Here is a 17,741-nt window from a genome sequence, read left to right on the forward strand (position 1 = left end):
TTTCAGGCATTGTGCTAAGTCTTTAACAAATATCTCATTTAACACTCACAAAAATCCTGCGAGGAAGATGCTTTTTACATCTATTTTACAATTAAGGAAACTGAGGCAGAAATTAAGTACTCAAGATCATTTAGCTAGTAAATTGTCTAAAGCTGGATTTGAACTCAGGTCTTCCTGACTCTAGGTCTAGCACTGTATCCACTATATCAATGGTAAGTATGAAGGTTTTATTATCTTCATTTCTTTTAAGGTTTTTACAAGTCAAATGGGCTTAAGTGGCTTGCCCAAGGCCACACAGTTAGGTAATTATTAAGTGTCTGAGGTTGGATTTGAACTCAGGTACTCCTCACTCCAGGGCCGGTGCTCTGTCCACTGCACAACCTAGCTGCCCCTATTATCTTCATTTTACAAATGAAGAAATGGACTTGAAAAGAGGTTAATCAGTTTGCCTAAGCTAGTGTTAGAAGGGAGAGTCAGAAATTTGAATTGAGATTTTCCTTACTTCGAGTCCAATCAACAACTTATTTGACTATTTGAGGGAGTTTGGCCCCCAAAACATAACACAGAGCAAGCAACCCCAAATCCCTTTCTATTCAATCTGAGTCAATTCAATTGCCTCTGTATTAGTTATTCTATACTCAAAGATAGGAAGAAGAAGGTGACTTGGAGGGGAAGGGCCACTGTCCAGTGTGAATGATTTATAAGGTGAGATTAGAGGAGCTAAATCTGTATCAAAACAGGGAGCCTGGGACATTAGAACAGGCCCTAGGTGTCCCCACAACATACAAGGCAGTCAAACAAAATTAGGTGCCAAATATTCACAAAGGCCAATCCCCTGGCAACTTTCCTGAGGTTTCAGAGTGACTAGGCTGGTTACTCCATCTTTACCTTCTCTGATCCATTTTCAGACCTGCTCATCCATGTTTGGTCACTTCCAACAATCTCTAGTTGTCACTTTTCTGACCCTATCTTTTTTCCTAGAAGTATCTCAGGGCACATTGCATTCTGGGGTTAGAGTCAGGAATATCTGAGTTTAAGTCCAGCTGCTTGTCTCAGTTTCTTCAGCTGTTATATGTTGTTGTGAGGATGAAATGAGAAAATATTTATAAAACATCTGCATTTAATAAATTGATGCTTGCTTTCTGCTTGCCTGTTTGTCTCTATGTAAATTCCAAATATACTCCAAAATATCAAAGGGAAATCCCAGAGTCTGGAGGGGCTGACCCACCTATGGCATAACTGGCCAACAGGAAGCCAGCAGATCCTGCCAACACCTGAAAATCCTGCTTCTTGGTTTTGTGAATGATCAGTCCCATTCGAGTCACCTGCAATATTAGATACAGCATCAGATCAGAGACTAGAAAGGCTCTGAACACAAACAGGGCTAGGGCTAGGGTTAGGGCTAGGGCTAGGGCTAGAGCTAGGGCTAGGGCTAGAGCTAGGGCTAGGGCTAGAGCTAGGGCTAGGGCTAGAGCTAGGGCTAGGGCTAGGAAAGCATTACCTGAAGACCAAAGAATGGCACAAGAGCTTTGACAAAGTAAGAGAGATAGAACCAGAGAAACCCAGGAATGGGATTGGGAGGAATGTGGGCCTGGGGCACTTAACCTTTAGGGAGTCATAGGACCACAAATTTAGAACTAGAAGGGACTTTGTATCTAGTTTCCACTCTCCATTTTGCAAATGAGCAAACTATGACCCAGAAAAGGTCAGTGATTTGCCTAAGATTACACAGTAACAGAAATAGGACTTGAACATGGGTCCCTGATTCCAAATTAAGTGGCCTTCCAATAACAAAATACAATCAGTAGGGTATGAATGGGTGTGATCCATGGGAATCCAATTCAATTCATTTATTATAAATCTTCTGGGTAGAAAGCACAGTACTTGGTGCTAAAATAGAAAGATTAGCCCCTCCTAGAACTTACAGTCTACTAGGGGAGTCTGTATATGAATAAGTACTGAACAAAAGGATGTATGATAATCAAGAGAAGTATAATTTGATATATTTGAAGAAATAAAAGCCTTAAGTGACCTGGGAGTGGGGATGGAGGAATGAGGACATTGGGGGAACAGAAATGGCATGTGAGTTATACTTTTAAAAATTCAACAGGCAAAGAGAAGATAGTTGTCCAAGATACCCTAGGAATTGACTGTGACTCACATCTCCTCCACTGTCCTTAATACCCACAATGTTTGGGTGCTGAGATAAGGTGACCACAGCATCTACAGGCAGATCTAGTCCTGTGTTAGCTGGGACACTATACAGTACCACTGGAATAGGAGACAGATCAGCCACCTGAAAGGTACAAAAAGGAGAGGATGTAAGCAAGCACCTATCCCAGATCTGCGGAACCCAAGCTACATTGAGTCCTCTTGCCTTCTGCCTCAGTAACCTGAGCTACATTACCTATATCAGTAGTCATTCTACTCATTCCCCTGGAAGCACCCTTAGGACATCTTCATCTTTCTCTGAAAAAACCCATCTAATGATCAATTTTTTAAATTTAATTCTCCCATTTTCTCCTTTCCAATCTAGTCTTTTCCCCATCCTCTGAACCTATCATTTTTTTTTTTACCATCCTGCCCTGAGATTTGAAACACCTTAGTGTAGTGATGGATCAGGGCTGTACTGGTCATCCTGCCTCGATAGTAGCATGGTGTCACCACTAGAGCAGCATCAGCTCCGACCTGGGCCATGTTGACAGTCATCTCTACTGTGGCTTGAGTAGCTGTAGGATAAGAAGGGCAATTTGGGGGGTTAGCTAAAGAAAGATGTGGTAGGATCACAGATTCATACCTGGTAAGCTCTTATACACTGAAAGAACTTCATCATGATGAAGAAACTAGGATCTAGAGAAGATAAAAAACTTTCACAAGGTTATGTATGAAACTAGTGAATAGCTGATAAGATTCAAACTGGAATCCAGTATTCTTTCCATTTTCCTGTTCCTGAAGCAAGGCTTTGGAGCAAGTATAGTTTTGAGACAAAGAACTTAGATATCTCAGAGTTAACAGAACTCTAAACCTGAAGGAATAGGACTTATGTCTCGCTGGCTTAACCTCTGCCCCCACCCAAGGATTACCCAAACAGTGGTTTCTTACACTCGCAGCCTGAGCCAGCTAATAGGAGCTTATCCTTGGGCATCACTTGTCGGACTCGGCTGACCACCTCCAGTCGCTCACTGCTCGTCAGAAAGGGGAACTCGCCATTGGATCCCTGTACCACAAAACCTGCAAGAAAGAACCCATTAAAACTTGAGGGAATCAGCATGGTGAAGGGGGAAGAGTGAAGACCTTGGAGCTAGCAGACGAGTTCAAGCTCTAGACCCAACACTTCGTAATTATACAACCCTCAGCAAGTCATTTTAAGTCTCTGAGACTCCATTTCTTCTTTAAAATAAATATAGAATCCGCTTTATTACTGGAAGAGATCTCAGAGGTCACCTAATCCAGTTCCTTCCAGCTCAGAGATAATAAGGGACTGGTCCAAGGTCACACAAGAAATAAATGGTAGAATATGTATATGAACCCAGGCTCCTGACCCCAAATTTAGCACATTTTCTATTGTATATTATTTCTTATAAAATCTGACAAGGACTTTAATGAGGGATTTTCTTAGTTTAATTCAAGTCGGTTTAAGAAACATTTATGAAGCACCTGATCTGTATAAGGTACCACATTAGGCAAAGATAAAAAAATGAAATAAATTCTGCCACCAAGAAACTGACACTCTACTTACAATCCACCCCAAACAGTGAAAATCTAAATAGTCATTGTTACAACTATGGCTGATCTACTTAGTCTTCTGATTTTGGATACCCAGTACTAGGGACATTTTTATTGTTGTTGGTAGAAATATTGTTATCATCAGTGTTGTTGTATTGTTTCAGTCATGTTCAACTTTTCATGATCCATTTGGGGGTTTTTTGGCAGAAACACTAGAGTGTCTACTTCTCCAATTCATTTTGCATGAGGAAACTGAAGGGAACAGGGTTAAGTGATTTGCCCTAGTAAATGTCTGAGGTCATATTTGAACTTATAGAGATGAGTCCTACTGACTCCAGGTCCAACACCACCTAACTGCCCACCTAGGGACATTATTCTGCTCAAATGAGTGATCCCACTTAGATTGGCCTGGGCAGTAACACAGTAGACATTCACTTCAACCAGGGATAGGACCATCAGACTCCCAGTGATATTCGTTCATTTCAAAATTGCAGCTACGAAGGCTGCAGATAAGGAGAGGTGTGTACAAGTGCATGAATGTGTGTATGAGTTATGTAGATGATGTCTATTCTTCGTTTTCAAGGAAGACCATGACATCAGAGAGGTGATTCCATGACAAACACATGAACTGGAGTTGAGTGAGGGGTGCTGTGCTAAGTCATCAGCCTCATTTTCTCCTGCAGAGCCAACTGGGTCCAGTGACCAGATATGGATCAGGATAATTATAGATGTCCCTAGATGTGAGGCAATCAAGGTTAAATGATTTGCCAAGGTCACATGGCTAGTAAATGTCAGTGTCTAGGCCTGATTTTAACTCAGGTCTTCCTGATTCTATCCACTGAACTACCTAGCTGCCCTAATTGTGTTGTGTATGTTGGCAAGGAAAGGATGCATAAGCAATTGTGGGATCTACCATGTACCAAATATGCAGAAGGGGCTAGAAATTGAATAGATCGAAACCTTGGAGTTATAATCTCTCTTCCATAAATAAGAACTATAGGAAGCTGGCCAACAAAGGCCTAGCTATCTTAAGGCCATAGTAGGCAAAACTGTGAAATAGACAAAAATTATCTTTATTGTTTATCTTTCCTGCCCCATTCTTCATTGTCCCTAGAGACCCAGATTTCAAATGGTTTGCCCATCCTCAGACAGGGTCTGTCCTCAATATACCCATGATATCACCAGATCATTCAGCATGATCAGTACCATATATTTAAACATTCTCCTATATTAATAGTAACTTCAAATATTAGAACGACAAATCAACTCATGGACAGGAACAATGATTGTGTCTACCAAGAGCTATTAAGAATATATTTGCTGACCACAGCAATATGGGCAAAAAATTATCTACTATGATCAAGTTAGATTTATTCTAGGGATGTAAGGATGCTTAAATGATAGGGAAAAAATAATATACTCAGTCATATTAAAAACAAACCACTTGATTCTAACAATAGATGCAGAAAAAATTTTGACAAAAGCATAACATTCATTTATGCCAAAAAAAATCTGTAAAGCATAGGCACAGAACAATTTTTAGTTTGATAAATAACTAAAATAAAAAAATTAGTATTAATTGCAGTGTAGAAATACTAGAAACTTTCCCAGTAAATATAGTAGTAAAACAAAGGTACTACCTTTTCTCACTGTTGCTAGTCATAGTTCTAAAACTACTAGGGATAGAAATAAAATAAAAGTGAGAAATTCAAGGTATAACTATAGGTAAAGGTGACATAAATCATTCCCATTTGTTGAGAACATCATGGTTTTCTTAGAAAACCCCAGAGGATCATTAAAGCAACAAATCCAGATAAATAATAGAAATTCAGTAAAGTAAAATACAAAATAGTGTTCAAGGAGATCTAGCTGTTCTTGCTCATTAGTATAATGAGCAGAGAGGGGGAAAATGGAAAGATTGTGACCCCAGCCTATGATTGGCTTGAGAGGGCAGGAACAAGGCCTCTCAAAGTGCATAAGAGACCTTATATTTTGGGATTACCCTGCCCCTCTCTCCCACCATGAGGGAGCTGTGCCATTTTATTAAGATATCTTAATTTAAAAAACTATTTTAATCACTCTGGACCAAGTATTCACAAACCATTTATAACAGAACCAAGAGAACATTGTACACATTGACATCAACATTGTGAATAGATCAACTATGATGGATGCAGCTCCTCTCAGTAGTTCAGAGATCAAGGACAACCCTGGGAGACCTCTTATGGACAATACCATCTACACCTAATGGGAAAAAATCAGAATCAGAATAGATATTATGATCATTTTCTTAAAAACTTATCTTGTATTTTTCCTTTCTATTCCTTGGTTTTCTTTCTTTTCCCTTGGCTCTAATACCTCATACTGGAAATAACTAATATGTGAGCATGTTGAACATGAGTGTACAGGTATGATTTTTATCAGACTGTTTTTCCACTGAGGGGATGGGGCTGGAAAAGAGAGCAGTGGAAAAATGTGTAACTTATGATTATGCATGTGGATGAATGTTGAAAGACTTTCATGACCTTTAGCTGGAAAGATAAAAATAAAATAGCAAAAAAAAAAAAGAATGCAAAATAGACTTACAAAAATAACAGAAGGAAAAATAGAAAAATCAGAGGAACTACAAATGCAAAAGAACATGGGAAACAAGCAAGACTGATTAGAGATCTTAATGCAAAGAAGTAAATTTCATCTCAAATGTGTGGGAAAAATCTAGGAGAAGAATAAATTTCTGAAAAATAGATCTTTAGATAAAAGGGGTAAAGTGAGGGACAAAGTAAAAATCATATTATAAAGTATTCTCATGTAAAGAAATCGTGGAACCAGAGTAGAGAAACAATAAACAGAAATAGAAGCAATATTGTCATAAGAGTATACACAGATGACCTGGACAGAATGAGAAACAGAGACTTAAAGACGGAACACATAATAAAACTGACTCAGGAGAAGAAGGGAATTGAAGGTATGTCTCAATTTTCACAAAAGGGTCAGGAAACCATAAACTAGTGAACTTGACTTTTGTTTACTAGAAAATTTTTGAGAACACCCAAAGGAATCAAAGGGATACTTAACAGTTAGAGAAACAGTGATCACAAAGAATCAGCCTGACTTCATCAGGAACAGATTTTGCTGAGCTAACCTCATTTCCTTTACCTTTTCTTTTTCTTTGAACAGGGTTATTCTATTGGTATGTTAGGGGGAAATTGTAACTGTAGTTTGCCCAGATTTTAGAAAAGAATTAAAAACATATCTCATGAGATTTTGTGGAAATGATTAAAAGAAGCTAGACAATATTACAATTAGGTAGATTGAAACCTAATGTCATCAATGGTTCACTGTCAATTTAGGAGTATGATGTCTCAGGGATGCAGAATGAATCTCTGATACTTAATATATGAATGACTTAGATAAAGGCATAGTTTGAAACATTTATCAATTTTACAGAAGACACAAGGTTGGGAGGAATAACATGTTAGTATAGTTATAGTATATACAATATAGTATCAATCACAATATTATATATTGGTATAATAATTAATATAATATAATATAATGTTAATATAGTAGCTAATGTTAATAATAATAATGTTGTAGAGGGAATTAGGACACCAAAAGACCTTAAAAAGGGTAAAATGTTGGGTTGGATCAGTCTGAAAAATCAAATATAATAATAAAAATAAATGGCAACAAAAACTGAAGGAAATGTGATTGGATTCTTGATTACTGGAGTAATTTGGTCAGACCAGTCTAAGGAAGATTCTTTTGACAGCTGAGTGGAGGATGGCTTGGAGACTAAAAGCTGAGAATTCAATAAGAAGATTAGGACAATAACCTGGAATTGGGATGGCGGCCATATGTCTGGAAAGAAAAGAATGAATACAAGAGATGTGGAGGTAGCATTGACAGATCTTGGAAACTGAATATGGTGGAGCAGAGATGAGGGCAAGGGAAGAGTTGGGAATGACTCCAAGGCTGCAAACCTAGATGGCAGGTAGAATAGCAATACCTTCAACAGAAATAGAGAAGTTGGGAAGAGGGGTCAGTTTAGAGATGAATATTTGTCTGTTTTGGATATATTTAATTTGAGACATCTATAGACCTCTGGTTGAAGATGTTAACAGACAAGTGGTGATGTCAGACTTACACTCAGGAGAAAAACTAGGGCTTGAAATTTAGATTTGGGAATCATCTGCAGAGCAATAGCAACTGACTTCATGGGAGCTGAGAACATTGTATACCGTAATAGCAATATTATCTTAAGAACAACCTTGAGTGAATAAGTCTTTTAGCTATAATAAATAATCAAATTAAATAAAAAGGAAACATGAAGATGCTCTTTGTATACAGAGAAAGAACTAATAGAAAAATTATAAATGTACCACATATATGTACATATATATATATATATATTCACATACATATTTGTGTCTAATGGTAGCCATTTCTAAGTGGTGGTGGGAAGGGAAGAAAAAAATAAATTTACATGATAATTTTATTATATATTTAAAATAGCAAGATAATAGATTTGAAGTTTCATATGCAGTCATCTTTTTTATTTTACTATGTTATGGAAATGCTTGTTTTATTCCAAAAAATTTTATTTAAGGCAATGGGGTTAAGTGACCTGCCCAAGATCACACACCTAGGTAATTATTAAGTGTCTGAGGTCACATTTAAACTCAGGTCCTCCTGATACAGGGTCTGTGCTCTGTCTACTACCTGACCTAGCTGCCCCATTCCCAGAATTTAAAAATAAATAACAAAAGAGAGAAAAGAAAAAAAATGAAAGAGGGAAACCAGCCCAGGAAATAACCCTGGAGGCTACATAGAGGGTAAGACATAGATGATGATCTAGCAAAAGAGACAGTCAGTCACAAGGCAGGAAGGGCAAATGGAAAAAAGATATGGTTTAACAGTGTCAAATACCATAAAGATGGTAACAGGCATGAGAAAGGAGAAAGGCCATTTGATTCAGGAAAATGATCATTGACTATGCTGGAGAGATTAGCTTCACCTGGGACTGAGGTTGGAAATTAAATTGCAAGAGATTGAAAAGTGAATGGCTAAATCTGGAGACACACAAATAGTTGGATTTTTTTTTTAAAAATTTTTTTCTAAAAGGTTGGCTATGAAAACAAGAAAGAAACTACCTTGACAGGATGACATAATAAAATAAAATCCTATAGATTACTTCCCTTCATATACCTGCACATGTTTATACATAGCAAGAAAGGGGACAATAGATAGGGGGAAATGGAAGATAAAAGAGTGAGAGGGAATAAATAGGGAGCAAGTTGCTGTAGAAAATAGGAAGAGAGGATATTAAGGTCACAAGTATCCTAGGAGTTGCCTTGATGATAAGGGTCATCTCTTCATCAGAGAGCAAAGCCACAGCAATGGAGGATGGGCTTTGATATATAGATTAGGAAGAAAAGGGAGCTCAGAATAGATGGCCTTTTTTTCTTGGTAAAGCAGGATTGTAAGGCAGCTGAGAAGATAGTGTAGGTGACTTGTTGGTGGTGGTGGGGGGGAGAAGGCTTGAAAACCTATGGGGAGCTGAATAGAGTCAGGATCTGATCAATGTAATAACTTTCCATAATTAAAGAGAACTGAAGATGAACTCACTTCCTGTCAGTGAGCTGATGAACTCAGGATGCAGAATGAGACATATTTTGATATTAGGGACAATGTAGCAATTTATTTTATTTGACTCTGCAGTTTACTTAAAAGAATTTTATTTTTCTTTGGGGAAAGAAAATAAATGCTTTTTTTTTTTAGGTTTCTTTTGCAAGGCAATGGGGTTAAGTGGCTTGCCCAAGGTCACACAGCTAGATAATTATTAAGTATCTGAAGCTGGATTTGAACTCAGGTACTCCTGACTCCAGGGCAGGTGCTCTATCCATTGTGCCACCTAGCCACCCCCAAATAAATGCTTTTTAATTGAAAAATAAATTTATTGAGAAATTTAAAATAAAAAAGAAGAAATTAACTAGGGAGAAATAAAGAATCCATGGCTATTCATCTGTGTTCAACTCTGAGTTGGTTTTCTTGGCAGAGATACTAGAATGGTTTGCCATTTCCTTTTCCAGGTCCTTGAGTAAGTGAGGCAAACAGAGTTAAGTGACTCACCCAGGGTTACACAATAAGTATCTGAAAGCAGATTTGAACACAGATCTTCCCAAGCCCAGGCCCAATACTGTATCCATTGTGCATCTCGATTCTCAATAAAAGTACTCTTCATCAGAAAAAGGCCAGTTTGAGATTAGATAACACATTTATAATGGACCATAGCAAAATATCTGTGGGGTTTTCTTGGGGTAAATAACACAAACTGGGACTTGTGGCAAATGGAATGCAGCAAAACCTGCTGAACTGAGAAACCTCCCAGTAGTGGGAGACAGAGACTGGGAAGACATCAATAGGAGGCCAGAGATGAAGAGGATGGTGCTAGGTGTAGAATTCACATCTTCCTATCATCTGATAGCTTCCTACTTTAACTATCCATGCTTATTAGGTATTGAGCTCCATCATTTTATCTTAGAACTAACTATAAGTGAAAATGACCCCCTCCAACTTTGGTATCTTGGATCAAAGTCTAGAAACTAAGCCCAAGATATAACACTAGTACCCAACATATCTAGACAATATTGATGTACTCTGCCCCAGTTAGACCAAATCTGAAGGATCTTGCTCAGTGGTGGGTGTCACATTTTAGGAAGCTCATTAAGAAACCATCCAGAATATCCAGAAATAAATCTCTGAGATGCTTAAAGAACTCTAATTCATGTCCAAAGAAATAAGGAGAGTCATGACAGCAGCCTTCAATATGTGGAAAGGACTGCCTAGTAGAAGAGGGATTATCATATTTGTTTTGCTCAGTTAACTGTGCTAAATCACTGGGAACAAAAAAGAAAAAAAAAGAACATATTACCTTCCTTTGAGGAGCTTACAGTTTAAAAGTCTAATATGCAAACAGCTATGTACATACAAGAGATATTCAAGGTAAATGGAAAAGCAAATGGGTGAAAATTAGTGAGATGTAATTTTCAGATCAATATGAGGGAGAAACTTCCTAATGATTAGAGCTGTTCCAAGACTGGAAATTGGTTGCCTCAGGAAGTACTGAGTACCCCACAGTTAGAGGTATTCATGGGGAGGATGGAGGACTGATGATGATGTTTGTCCTTGGTTTTTGAAGGATGCCATGATAAGCACATAAATTGGATTTTTTGTCGGGGGCTGTGCTAAGTCACCAGCCTCACTTTCTCCTCCAGAACCAGCTGGGTCCAGTGACCAGATATGAATCAGGATGACTGGAGATGGCCCTGGATGTAGGGCAATCAAGGTTAAGTGACTTGTCCAAGGTCAAACAGAGTGTCAAGTGTCTGAGGTTACATTTGACCTCATGTCCTCCTTATTCCAAGGTCAGTGCTCTAGCCTCTGTGTCACCTAGCTGCTCTTGGAGGGAGGACTATTTGCTGGGGGATTAGGTATATGGGTGGGAGGTCTGTTATATGATTCTATAGAATCCCCTTCAGGGCCAGAGTATCTTATAAACTAATCTGAGTAACAAGCCAATGAAAGTGAACTCAAGCAGATTCCTAGTACATAGTTATAAGTATATGATGATCATTAATAATGATAAATAGCAACTAACATTTACATATCACTTTAATATTTTCAAAACTTTTTATAAATATTTGATTTTATCATCAAAACTACTCTGGGAGGTAGATTCTGTAATCCCCATTTTACAGATGAGGAAATTTAGGCAGAGGTTAAGTGACTTATTCAGGATCATACTGCTTTTTAAGTGTCAGAGGCTGGATTTGAATTCAGGTTTTCCTGACTCCAGGTTTATTGACTGCATGGTCTAGCTGCCTCTCTACATTCAATAAAGAGGTCTTTCTGACCTTTTTTTCCCTTTAGGAAGATTCAAGCATTTGAGGACAAAGTCAGAAAATATTACCTTCTGAAATCCAGCTAAGTCTAAAACAAAGTAAGTTAGCTACTGAAGTGGGGAATGTAATGCTATTATGGGCCAGAAACTCTCCTAAGGGCAATATTTTCTCATTTAATCCTCACCACAACCTTGAGAGGTAGATGTTATTATCCCCATTTTATTGTTGAAGAAACTGAGATAAAGTGATTCACCTGGAGGTTCAATTTGAACTCAGATCTTCTTAATTTCAAACCAGTTTCTCCCCACTGTACCATCTTACCTGCCATCTCACCCTAAGAGATGGGGTGAAATTAGGTGTCTCTCCAATTATAAAAATTGAAAGGGAACTAGGTCAAAGTAAATGGAAGCTTTGGAAATTGTTAACTAGCAGAAAGATAAAGTAGACAGCTTTTGGTCTGAATGGAAAGTCAAGGGGAAAAAAGATAATCTCAGTGATAACTTGTCAATGATAACAGCTGCTTTTAATAGTCCTTTACACACTATTTTTTTTAGTTGATATATCTGTTGCATTTGACACTGAAGGCAGTTCTTTTCTCCTAGATATTTCATCCTTTCCAGCATTTGTAAAACTACTTGGGGGTGGCTAGGTGGCATAGTGGATAAAGCACCAGCCTTGGAGTCAGGAGTACCTGGGTTCAAATCTGGTCTCAGACACTTAATAATTACCTAGCTGGGTGGCCTTGGGCAAGCCACTTAACCCCATTTGCCTTGCAAAAACCTAAAAAAAAAAAAAAAACTACTTGGCTCTCCTCTTTCCTGTTTATTTACTTTAGGTCCTTTTTATCTTCTTTTGCTTTATATGGCTATTCATGTCATGCTAACACCTGTGGGTGTTAGTCAAAGTTCTGTCCCAACCCCCTACTCCCTTTCTTTACTCTTTCACTAATTATCTTCAGCTCTCCCATGTCTTTATCATCTCTATTTTGATATCTAAAATCATCCCTAATCTTTCTTTTGAGATTTACTCACATCAGTTATCCATTAGACATTTCAAACGGAATGTTCTAGAGATATCCCCAACTCAACATGTCCAAAACAGAACTCATTCTTTCCCCCCCCAAATGCAGCCCTTTCCCAAACCTCTCTATTTCTATGAAGGGCATCACTCTTTTTAAGAGTCTCCCAGATTCATAACCTAGGGCTTATCTACCACTCTTTATTCCCTTTCACCTCACAAATCCAATCAATTGCCAATCTTGTGGTTTCTACCTTAAAAACATCTCTCACTTGTGACCTTTCCCCCCCCCATTAACAGAGCTACTACCTTGGTTTAGACATCATCCACCAGCACCTGGATTATTGCAAAAGTCTTTGAGTTTCCAAGCCTCTCAACATGCTAGTGCTGCCTCATTGTTTCTGGTGGTTTTCCTTAAGTTCAGATCTGTCCACATCAAATAGACTCTAGTGTAGTGGCTTCCCATTGTTTCCAGGATAAAAGGCAAATTCCTGTTTAGCTTTTAAAGCTCAAATTGTCTAAGCCAATAGTTAAATTTTCAATGTGAGCATTTACTATGGAAACTGGTAAACACTTCAAATCAAGCCTTGATTTATTGTTTTGTCAATAGTCTAAGCTTAAAAAAAGTGGAGAAAAGGGTTAATAGTACAGATTAAATTTAGAAAGTGTGTCTTGTGAACATTTTCTTCAGAGTAGAGCTAGGCTTACCCCTACCCCAGGCCAGCTTTTGGGTCTCATTATGCATTCTTCTTCTGTTCCCCAATCTAACTTTTAGTTCCACACACTGAATGCTCTGCCCTTGCATTCATCATTCCCCCTGCTTAGAACATACTCCCTTTTTACTTACCTCAGATAATCCTTCTATTCCTTCTTGATTGGTGATCCATCACCTATCAGCAGCTTTTTTTCCTGAATTCTCCTGCTAGTGTTCTCTTCTTAAACTTATTTTAAAAGACTCTATAGTCATTTTCTATTTATTCAACATATACTTATGCTGTTAGAATTTTGGCTATTTTGGGGGCAGCTAGGTGTTGTAGTGGATAGAGCACCGGCCCTGGAGTTAGGAGTACCTGAGTTCAAATCTGACCTCAAATCTGACCTCAGACACTTAATAATCACCTAGCTATGTGACCTTGGGCAAGTCACTTAACCCCATTGCCTTAAATAAAATTTTTTTAAAAAATAAGCAAATGATATCTGTTCAAATCTTGCTGAATGCAGAATTTCAGAGAAGAATAAGGAGAGAGAATGAGATTTTCTTACATGAGCAATGAAAATAAATAGAAGAAAACAACCAAATAGAAAAGAGTGGAAATCTCTTGTAAATTAATATTTATCAAAGAAGCATTTCATGTAAAAAATTGGTATAAAAAAGACAAACATAGTAGGACTTAACATAAGCAGAAATGATTAAGAGGAGGTGGCAATAATATACAAAAGAACTATAAAAAAAAGATGTTAATATCACTGATAGCCACAATGGTGTGTTTATTTTTCTAGAGCCAGACATTCTGGAGAATGAAGTGGGCCTTAGGTAGCATTGCTAACAATAGGGCTAGTAGAGAAGACAGAATTTCAGCTGAGCTATTTAAAACTCTAAAAGATGTTGTGCTACACTCAATATGCTAGCAAATTTGGAAAAGTCAGTAACAGTCACTGAATTGGAAAAGTTCAGTTTACATTCCAATCTTTAAAAAAAAGGGCAAAGTCAAGGAATGTACAAATTATGGAACAATTACATTCACTTCACATGCCAATAAGTTTATGTTTAAGATTCTGCAAACTAGACTTCAGCAACTTGTGAACTGAGAATCACCAGATCACCAGGCTGATTTTCATAGGGTCAGAAGAACTGGAAATCAAATTGCTAACATTTACTAATTGAGGGGGTCCCAGAAAACATTCATTCATTCATTTTATTAAGTACATTAAAGTCTTTTCTGTGTGGATCACAAAAACAATGGCAAATCCTCAAAAAGATGGAAGTACCAGATCATCTTATTGACTCCTAAGGAATGTGGGCCAACTAGCAACAGAATTGAGCATGGAACAACTGATGAATTTAAGATTAGAAAAGTAGTATCAGGAGATTGTATGTTGTCACCTTGTTTAACATATATATATAGCATATATCATGTGAAATTCCAGACTGGATAATTCAAAAGCCAGAATTAAGGTTTTTAGGAGAAATATCAATAATCTCAGATTTGCAGACAATATGAATTTGATGGCAGAAAGTAAATTAGAATTAAAAGGTAAAAGAGGGGAGTATAAAAGCTGGCTTGAAGTTTAACATCAAAAAAACTAAGATCTTGGCAACTTGGTCCCATCACTTCTTAGCAGAGGAGGAAAAAAATGGAAATTGTGCAAAAATTTCATATTTGGGGGTTCAAAGATCTCCATAGACAGTAGCTTGCAGCCATGAAATTTAAAAAAATGCTTTCTCCTTGGAAGGCAATGGCAAATCTGTACAGGATACTAAAAGCAGAGACATTACCTTGCTTACAAAGGTCCATATAGTCAAAGACATGTTTTTCCCAATTGCAAAAACTTCTCATTGGAAAGAAAAATATTGAAGCTGAAGCTTAAATATTTTGATCACATAATGAGAAGACAGAATTCATTGGAAAAAAACCTTGATGGTAAGAAACATTTAAGGCAAAAGGAGAAGGAAGCAGCAGAGGATGAGATGGATATAATGTCACAAAAGTAACAAACACAAGCTTGGACAGACTTCAGGAGACAGTAGAGGACAGATGGGCCCGGTGTACTGTGGTCCATGGAGTCATGAAAAGTCAGACAACTGAACAACGAAAAATCCCTAAAGGAGAGGAAGGCAATTTGATAGGATTCTACCAATTGAATTTGGGGGATAAAAATTTTTCTTCTTTCATCTGTTTTTATTTTTTTCCCAATTACATATATAGCTTTTTTTTTGTAAATTTTTGTAAAATTTTCTCCCTCCCTCCCTCCTCTATCCCCTCCCAGGAAAAGGAACAGGAATCTGTTACAGGTTATATTTGCACAATTATATTAAACATATTTCCATATTAGTCATGTTGTGAAAGAAAAATTGGAACAAAAGGGAAAAACAAGAAACAAATTTTTAAAAATTGAAAAATGAAAACACTGCTTTCAATCTGTATTCACTTCATAGTTCTCTGGATGTGGATGGCACTTTCTATCACAAGTCTTTTAGAATTGTCTTTGATCACTGTATTGCTGAGAAGAGCTAAGTTATCACAGCTGATCATCACACAATGGTACTGTTTCTATGTACAATGTTCTTGTTCTGCTTATTTCACTTAGCATCAGGTCATTTAAGTCTTTCCAGGTTTTCTAAAATTTGACTACATATTTCTTATAGAAAAAAGTAGTATTCCATCATATTCATCTACCACAATTTGTTCAGCCATTCCTGAATTGATGGGTATCCTCTACATTTTCAATTCTTTGCCACCACAAAAAGAGCTGCTATGAATATTTTTGTACATGTGGGTCTTTCCCTCTTTTTTATTCTCTCTTTGGGATACATACCTAGTAGTGGTATTGCTGAATCAAAGCATATGCAAAGTTCCAAATTGCTCTCAAGAATGGTTGAATCAGAAAGGACAATGATCAACACTGGAAGGGATATGGGAAATCTGAGACACTAATGCTGTGCATATTGAGTGGAGCTGTGCACTCATTCAACATTTCTGGAGAGCAATTTGGAATTATGCCCAAAGGACAACAAAAATGTGCCTACCCTTTGATCTAGAAATACCACTAACTGGGTCTATACCCTGAAGAGATTATGAAAAAGGGTAAAAACATCACTTGTACAAAAATATTCATAGCAGCCCTGTTTGTGGTAGCAAATGGAAATTGGGTGAATGTCCTTCAATTGGGGAATGGCTTAACAAACTGTGGTATATGTATGTCATGGAACAGTATTGTTCTATTAGAAACCAGGAGGAATGGGAATTCAGGGAAACCTGGAAGAATTTGCATGAACTGATGCTGATCGAGATGAGCAGAACCAGCAGAACAACTTAACAGCAACATGGGGATGATAATCAGCCTTGATGGACTTGCTCATTCCATCAGTGCAACAATCAGGGACAATTTGGGGCTGTCTGCAATGAAGAATACTATCTGTAGCCAGAGAAAGAACTGTGGTGTTTGAACAAAGACCAAAGACTATTACCTTCAATTTAGGAAAAAACCCTGTTATCTTATTATACTTTATTTTTCTTCCTTAAGGATATGATTTCTCTCTCATCGCATTCAACTTAGATCAATGTATACCATGGAAACAATGTAAAGACTAACAGACTATCTTCTGTGAGGGGTGGGAAGCAAGACCAGGGGAAAAATTGTAAAACTCAAAATAAATAAAATCTTTCTTTAAAAAAAAAAGAATAGGGGCAGCTAGGTGGCGTAGTGGATAAAGCACCGGCCCTGGAGTCAGGAGTACCTGGGTTCAAATCTGACCTCAGACACTTAATAATTACCTAGCCTTGTGGCCTTGGGCAAGCCACTTAACCCCATTTGCCTTGCAAAAAACCTTAAAAAAAAAAAGGAATGGTTGGATCAATTCACAATTCTACCTACAGTGCATTAGTGATCCAGTTTTCCCACATCCCCTCCTACATAAATTTGAATTTATAAAACTATGATGTTGAAGGTCACACCTGAACCTATGGTGGTGGCCTCATCAAGGTACTTATATGGTGAGTGATCTTTCTCATTTACATCACCTTTTACCAATTAAAGAAATAACAGTAACATGGTCTATTATTGACTCTACAGGATCCCATATAGGACGACTTTTTGATGATGTTCAGCTTGAATTAAACACATCTGATTAGACATAGAGTTAGTAATTCAGAGTACAAGGAAAAGAATTCCCAACAGAGCAATGACTAAGTATGATTGGAATTTGTTCTCCAGAGCAATGAATTTGGAGGGCATCAAAAGTTTAGAGGATATTAACAGTGCTTGCAGTTCTACAGTAGCTCAGAAAAATTAGTAAGGATAATTAAAATAGGAAGCCACCAGATGGTGAGCTGGAGTGCCCTGGGCATAGTTTGTGGTTGTTGCAATGGGTGA

At 37.6% G+C, this 17,741-nt stretch overlaps 1 protein-coding gene across 1 annotated transcript in view; it reads right to left on the reverse strand.

Moving 5' to 3' along the window:
• The window catches only part of HOGA1 (4-hydroxy-2-oxoglutarate aldolase 1), a 35,282-nt gene that overhangs the window by 9,648 nt on the left and 7,893 nt on the right, over nt 1-17,741 (reverse strand). Inside the window, exons 2-5 of the mRNA XM_074233203.1 lie at nt 3,103-3,231; nt 2,602-2,729; nt 2,162-2,296; nt 1,229-1,325 (exon numbers count right to left, since the gene is read on the reverse strand). Coding sequence (XP_074089304.1) covers nt 1,229-1,325; nt 2,162-2,296; nt 2,602-2,729; nt 3,103-3,231 — 489 coding nt within the window. The remainder of the gene's footprint in view (nt 1-1,228; nt 1,326-2,161; nt 2,297-2,601; nt 2,730-3,102; nt 3,232-17,741) is intronic.

Source organism: Macrotis lagotis, chromosome 4 (assembly GCF_037893015.1).
Source record: "Macrotis lagotis isolate mMagLag1 chromosome 4, bilby.v1.9.chrom.fasta, whole genome shotgun sequence".
NCBI lineage: Eukaryota > Metazoa > Chordata > Mammalia > Peramelemorphia > Peramelidae > Macrotis > Macrotis lagotis.